Raw genomic sequence first — 7,652 nt, 5'->3', positions numbered from 1 at the left:
TGTTTTGTTGTTTCGTCCTCCTTGTGTGTGAAATGTTAGCTCGCATAAATAATGAGCCATAACCATTAAAGCAATAAAATAATATGAAAACTGACAAATATACAGCACATATAATGTACCTCATGTAAAATTACTCGGGAATGAAAACTATGATAAAACCAAGAACAAGTTTGAGCAAATATTTAGAGATCAAATAACTTTATTTTGAAATTTACAGGAAGTTGCCATATTGTGTGCCGTCTGTATGACGTGGAAGGAGCCCGTCAAAACTAAACATTACCTCTTATTGTTACAGAAGCAGTAATTACAAATAAGTTCATACTCACGGTAAATTTAGGCCTCTAATGTTGTTGTAACTCTTTGGGTTAGCCGTTAGCTTAGCTACACCGGGAAGAAGAAGCTGCTGTTATTCGACACAGTGGAGTCCAACATGGAGGACATGTACATTAAACCAGGTGAGTTAGCTTCACTAAACAGCAAATGGAAGTGATAAAGCAGATACATGTTGATATTAAAGTATTAATTAGTATATGCTCTGTAAGGCTAACGGCTAGCTCGATGCTTCTGATGCTACGTTGATTAACTAAATGAGTTACGTCGCATTGAGGGACCGGTGCAGCGAATCCTATTCAAAAATCTGACAATTTAATTTATCCTTGATGGTTTGCATCGAGGGAAGAACGGCACACTTTTAAAAAATTGACCGTAAAATAATCACATGTTAGGTTGTTTTAGTTCGGCCTAAACAATGTTCACCAAACACTAAAATTACAGGTAAAAATTTAAAGTTGTTCTGATGTTTCGCAATCTTGAATAATGTCACATCGGCAGTTGTGAAAGTGTTTTATATATATATATATATATATATATATATATAACATATATATATATATATATATATATATATATATATATATATATATATATATATATATAACAACCAGCCGATTAGCTAAAAGTGTCAAGTCATGTCTGGTTTGAAAAGTTTAATAGGGTTTGGTAGGAACTTAAAAAACATATGATGGTGCCCGTTGCGGTGTTACGCCCTGTTCTGTTACCCAGATACGTGCAGTTGTTTTAACTTAATGTCAGGCTAAAGTTTAGCACAGGTGCTGGACTGGTTCGATCACAGGAATGGGAGTAACGTATTGTTAAATCGGCTCCACTGACCGAAATAAAAAATCTGCCCATTTATGTTCCAATAGACCTCTAGACAAGGCATACACACTTTGTGAACAGTGTTTATGGCACACAGGGATCAGCTGGATTTAGTTTAAAGTTCGGCAAAATAATAATTCACTAAACAGTAATTATTAAGGTTGAAATGGAAAGTATATCAGAGGTTGTCCTGCATGATTCCCTTTTACTCGACTGCATTACAGCAGGTATGTTAAAGTGTTGATAAATTCAAACTTTACATATGAGGATTTATCTGAAGTGAAGTGATGTTAAAGCTCCTCTCTCTGGTTTTCTGCAGTTCTCTAAAAATGGCTGAACATCATCAAGGTGAACTGTTCCTTTAAATCCTAACCTGTCTCTCTGTCTGTGTTGCCTAGGTAACCAGGAGCGAGGATGGAATGACCCCCCTCAGTTCTCGTACGGCCTTCAGAAGGCCCGCGGGCCACAGAGGAACCTCCTGAACAAGAGAGCAGCTCCACCGGCAGCTTCAGGTCAGTCTGTTATTGAACATCCTGTCTGTACAAACCACTCTCCATCCACTATCCACTGGAGGTGGAGCGATTGATCGTTTTGGCCGATTAATCGGCCCCGATAGGACTTATTACAAACTGTAATCATCGGCGGATCTGGGCTCCGGTAGTGGCCGATGGCTGTGCAGCCTCAGGCGGGGACGTACATCGCGTGCATTCGCCTTTTTAATGGAGTCTCCATACCTGACATACAGGTAATGCAGGTACCTGGGATAATTAATGAAAGTTAACTTTATAACACAGCTGTATTCACAAAGTATGATCATGATAAGGTTGTTGTTTATAGTATTGCATCATTAATGAATTAGACGATCGTTAACTTTCACTGCTGTTCTGCCGAGCTCATGCTGCTGTCTCTGTTTAGCTAGCAAGCTCGCTATAATTTGGCTAGCAGTGAGTGCAAGCCTAGCACAACTAATGGGATCATGTGTGATCATTCGAGGGGCACTTTTGCTGAAAATATAAGTTTGCATGAGCATAATGAGGATACTTAACAACTGTTAGAAACCATGAAATGCCACTCGTAGGTGGAGACCGTGAGAGGGGTGGGTGGGGGCTAAACCTTTGCTGTACCGGGGGACAGCTGACAGGTGGTACGTGATTCATATTATATCTGACTCGTTTCAGTTTATTTCTCCCCTCAAAAGTTATCTCTGGAATATAACGTAACAATATCAGCTCTCCTCGATACAAGACGGGCAGGCAGGGAGGAAAATAAATCATTTAACTGTTACTTAGATTACTTACCAATGTGGCGTTCTCCATTCTAAATAATCCATCCACGTAACGTCAACTGTCCATTCATGACATGAAATCACACTTTTAATGATCCTCCTCACTCCGGTAATGTGCACAAACACTAATAGTTTGTAAGAGTGGTATTTTAAAATGTAACGGGACGCGCAGCATCTGGCCTGATATACGCCACGGAAGAGCGCAACGACATGTAAACAAATCCAACATATTTCCACCGATGTAATCCTGCAGATCACACTCAGGATACTCTCCGTACTTATTATCAAAGTCGAAGTGGCAAAAAATGGGTTTATTAAAAACCTGCGTTTGCATAAGGCTGCTGTAGGAGTAAAGCACGCCACGGCGTCAACACAAACTGTTGTGAACAACAACGTGTAGGTAAAGTTAAAGGAAAGGAGCGAGAGGCTGACGCAGGGGCGAAACATTCGCTTTGAATATAAGACTCTTATGGTAACTTCTTTGATGCTACTTGAGTTGTGTCGGCTGAATTAGTGTTTCTATTTTTTTTCTCCCAAATAAGCCAGAAAGCTTCCGTGATGATAACAACCATTCATTTGTAACTGCAGCGTCTGTCAATCAAAGACGGATACATTTACTTTAAGCCACTGAGGTGTAAACGGGGAGAACTGGTTCGGACGCGTGTTCTGGGCAAAACAATAAACCAATGGCCAATACGCTGTGTATCTTTGAGTGCGGTGACCCATTTATTCACCATCGGTGCACATGCTCACCTTAGCACAGGTAGAAAGAACAGCTTAGTCCATAGATCGTTACAGGCAAGTTTCCATTTAACAAGTTCAGTTTCAACACCGTACAGACGCTGCCACGGTGCCACGGTGCCACGCTGACACGCTGACACGCTGACACGGTCAAAAAGCTGTTTGCTTCCCCTTCACACACCTGCTGCTCCTCACCTGGAGCTTACCTATATGCATTTCTGGTGATAAGGCTCCACCCAGTGATTGAACACAAAAACTGCATGTATATGCATATGATCACCTGTGTACTGTATAAACATGAAACAAAAATTACATCACGGCTCCAACAGTAACTTTAGTCAAACTTTACTTTATCAGGAAGGTTTTATTAAACCAGCAACTTTCAGAACTGCAGCATCATTTCAATTTAAAAATGATTAATAAAGTGCAACTTAAATCATTAATTTAAATAAATATTAAATATATAAAAGTAAATTATAAACTTATATATATGTATATATATATGTATACATGATCTATTTGAAAGCCTCTTTAGTTAATAGCTATATTGACTTGATGGAAATGTTTCTTGTTTCTTCCATTACACGGCAGCTGGAGGAAACTTGATTTTTATGTTTATTTGCAGATTATATTTTCTTTACTACTTATTGTATTTATTTAAGTATTGATTACTCTTTGAGAGTCATGCTCTGTTCCAGATTTATGTTTTGATTTAGTTATTTATTTGACAAACTTTCAGTTCAACAGTGATGTGTAAGGATGTGTAATAAAGATAAAGATTGTTCTCGTGGGGTAGAGAGATATCGGCCAATTAATCGGCTATCGGCTTCGTCCTGCTACAAACTATTATTGTATCGGTCTTTAAAAATCCACTTTCAGTCGACCTCTACTATCTACTCTACACAGTAGTTCAGACTCCGCCTTCTTTCACACAGCTGACCAATCACAGAGTCACGTTTCTCCTCCTGCTTCAGCCTCTCCTTCTCCATCTTTATTCCTTAAGCCATCTTGTCTCTGATTGGTCCTCAGGTTTGGGAGCCCCACCTATGGCCCCTCCCACCTCTAACCCTCTGGCTCCACCCCCAACGGGTGCAGCCCTGCCCCCTCTACATCCAGGTAAGGAACAGAAGAAGAAGAACGTTGTTATATGGAAGTGATGTGAATTCTTATGTCATGTCTCTGAACTCTTCTCTTCCTTGCAGCTGGTCCTCCTCCTGGCTGTGTGGCAACGCCCCCTCCTCCACCAGGACCAATCAGAATTCAGAGAGAGGCAGACAGCGTTCAATCAGAGAGTGAGCCTGATGTAGAGGCCGTGTTGTCTGTGTTGGAAGGAGCGCTGGCTGCCTGCAGACAGACAGTTAAAGTGAGTTTGAACTCTCACCATGGTTACTGAGATTAAATTAAAAAACGTGTCAGAGGTCGTGGGGGTCATGTCAGAGAGCGGGTTCAGTGAAACCCAGAGTTTGTTCACCCTGAAACGAGGGAAACCTCGGGTTTGCTGATCAGAAAGAGAGGTAACTTCAGCTCTGAGTTGGTTACTATGGTAACTGTGTCTGTGAACCTCACCTGGTCGGGAGCAGGTTTTCTTCAGGACACTCCGAGTTTGGCTCTGTCTCCTCCCTCTAGAATATAAAACCCTCATTCACGTCCTCGTTCATTCAGCCCGTCTCACGCGTGTTTGAGCGGTTAGTCTCTGTGCTGCTCTGACCGCTTTGCAAAAGTCTTTTATAATTAGAATGAAATAATCAAAAGACAAATCTGTGTCAAAGTCATCTTGTGTAGATTTCCCACCACCACTGCAGAGAGCGCTCAGATAAGACAAGTGATCATTTATTTGGTCCTCTTCATTTCTACCGACACAAAAGCAGCCGTTAGTGATTGGAACAATGTTTAAAGAAAACAACATTCAGTTTAATCAAACAGGATTCAGGTGAGAGGACGTACTGTATGTGACATCAGCATCAGGTTAGGGATAAAGCTAACTTTTGTTATTCATTTGGAGCTCCACCGGTGTGACGTAGGAGGACCTCTTTTTGTGTACCGTTGCCATGGCGTCAGCCCGGGTCGGACTGAGGCTTCGATGAAGCTCCTTTCTGAAACGGAGCCCAGGACTGTTAGAGGATCTTCCAGCGATAAAGAGGCTGTCACTGTCAGTGCAGTACCTCAGGTGGTCACCAGGAGCAGTACACATACATATAACTGAGACTGACCGTGTGACCTTTGACCTCTGTGTGCAGGAGCAGGTGTGTAATGATGTGGCTAAGAGGCTCCGCCTCCTGGAGGACAGTTGGAGGTCATGTAGACTGAGCCTACCTGTTAGGAGACGCATGGACTGCCTGTCTCTGGGTAACACCTGTCTCACTATACACCTCACTATATACTATATACCTGTCTGAATGCTCACCTGTCTGTCTTCCTGTCTGTCTCTCAGATTTACAGTTGGGTCGTTGGGACTCGGCTGATGACATCCATCGCTCCCTGATGGTCGATCATGTGACTGAAGTCAGCCAATGGATGGTTGGCGTCAAACGACTCATCGCCGAGACCCGAAAACTGAGTCCAGAACTCTTAGAAGCATTTCAGAAACCTGCAGGACCAGTCCAGGGCCCGGTAGGACCAGTCCAGGACCCAGTACCCAGCAGGACCAGTCCAGGACCCAGCAGAACCAGTCCAGGGCCCAGTCTCTGAGTCCTGAATCTGTTGGTCCTGCATTAATCGGCAGACTTTGGACCTGGTGATGCCTGCCTTACACACTTCAGTAGAGGATCAAGGGTCAGAGGTCAGGAGCAGGATGGGGTCAGAGGTTTAACAGAGATGGACTCTGGACTTTAGATCAGATGTTTTCACACTGAGGTTCCTCCCCCTCCGCTGGGGGGAGTGTTGTCTATACTGGACTGAAATGGTACCAGTACTCTCTTCAGTTCCTGCTCACCTGGTTCTGATGGTTCGGAGTGTGTCACTTGTTATTAAACAGTGTGTTTGTAACCTGTTCACTCTCCACAGAGCGCTCAAACACACCTGATGATTCTCTCCGACCAATCAGAGCTCTGCTGTTCACGTCACGTTCAGGATCGCCTGGAACCAGAAAAAGTGACAAATAGAATAAAAAACAAACTCCGAGCAGAGCGAGATTTAAATCGGGTGGATGTGGGTTTTAGTTACATGTTCAGAATGACATCATTTTTTATTACAGACTTGTAGGGCGTCTCTGTTGGACCTCAGACAGGCACCAGGTCAGGTCTGTGGTATCTCTGGATCCATTCCAGTCCTTCATTTTGGACCTGTGAAGACCTCTTTCTAACCTGAGCTGAATGTCGTCTCCTGATCAACAAGCTTGTCTCTCTGCGTTCAGGCTGTCTCCTGATTGGACAGAAGTTGAGGTCATCACTGCACCCACCTCAATAACAACAGCTCTCCATCTGAATGATTAGAGAGTGTGTGAATATAACAGAGACCGACTCTGAAAACCTCCCCTCTGGATCCTGGACTCCATCTAACACACTGCTAACCACACCGAGCAGACATGACACCTGTATCTGGACTCTGAGGTCATGTGATGTTCCCACCAGTCACAGCAGAGCTCTGTGCATCAGGTGACTTGAACCTCTTGTGTTGAGCTCTTGTGGATTCTTTCAGGAATGAATAAATCCGTGTTTCTGTCCTCTCCAGCTGGATCGTCTCTGTGTCTCCAAATATTCTTTATGTTTAAGGTGAAAGTCTGCAGCGCTATGAAGCCACAACAAACAGACGTTACTGAGAGTTAGTGACAATAAACAGGCTGAGAGGATGCTGAGAGAACTACATCAGGAGGCAGGTTTGGAAAGAGGCTGAGCTCATGCTTTGTCAGGTCAAGACAAGAACACTACTTTAAAATGACTGTTTTCTGAATGGAGTTTGGTTTGACCGTTTCTGATGCAGCATAAAGAGAAACTAAACGCTGATAGACTTTTGCAACATCAAATTTTATGCTCATAGAAACACTTGTAAACAATGACAGATAAACACAATGAGACATGATTTTTCTTTCACTCGGGAACAAACACGTTGACTTTATAATCACTTAGCAACCATCATTGCTTTAGATATGAAGACGCATTAAAATATTTGATATCTAATTCAATAGTTTTGACCGGGTTGTGAGTTAAAGATACAATCTCTTAGATGTTCATGTAAATAAATGTCTGTAAGTCTCTCTCTCTCTCTGAATGACGTAACACAATGACTGAGCCTGTGGCCCACTGATGAAAGCCTTTACATCTGCAGTATATAGTATTATTATGGGCTGGGTGTCTGTGGCGGCGCCCAGTTAGTGACACGTTTTCCATCAGCCAGCAGTGGTTGGTCTGCCAGAGAGGGTAGGCGGAGCTAAGCGGCTGCTTTCCCGCTCTCTGCAAGTGTTGCGAGTAAACAGTAATCTACTATGGCTGAACAAACAAAGAAAAGATGGATGACTACAGATACAACTTCA

General features: G+C 42.8%; 1 protein-coding gene across 1 annotated transcript; it reads left to right on the top strand.

The window, feature by feature from the left end:
* The first annotated feature begins 262 nt into the window (after positions 1–262).
* sra1 (steroid receptor RNA activator 1) lies at positions 263–7,312 on the top strand. The gene is made up of 6 exons (XM_069673704.1): positions 263–455; positions 1,557–1,670; positions 4,214–4,300; positions 4,387–4,547; positions 5,422–5,530; positions 5,616–7,312. The coding sequence occupies exons 1-6, from the start codon at positions 431–433 to the stop codon at positions 5,870–5,872; spliced, it is 753 nt and encodes a 250-aa protein (XP_069529805.1). The 5' UTR covers positions 263–430; the 3' UTR covers positions 5,873–7,312.
* Positions 7,313–7,652: the final 340 nt, after the last annotated feature.

This window comes from Semicossyphus pulcher, unplaced genomic scaffold (genome assembly GCF_022749685.1).
Source record: "Semicossyphus pulcher isolate SPU_LCO1_2020_fin unplaced genomic scaffold, fSemPul1.0.p SCAF_10, whole genome shotgun sequence".
In the NCBI taxonomy this organism is placed as follows: Eukaryota; Metazoa; Chordata; class Actinopteri; order Labriformes; family Labridae; genus Semicossyphus; species Semicossyphus pulcher.
This window is presented reverse-complemented; position numbering and strand designations above follow the sequence as displayed.

Bases quoted from the DNA above. Each gene is read 5' to 3' on its own strand.
- sra1 (XM_069673704.1), top strand. From the start codon at position 431: ATGGAGGACATGTACATTAAACCAG. The intron at 456-1,556 runs GTGAGTTAGCTT...TGTGTTGCCTAG, and splicing joins GGACATGTACATTAAACCAG to GTAACCAGGAGCGAGGATGG. The intron at 5,531-5,615 runs GTAACACCTGTC...TCTGTCTCTCAG, and splicing joins CATGGACTGCCTGTCTCTGG to ATTTACAGTTGGGTCGTTGG.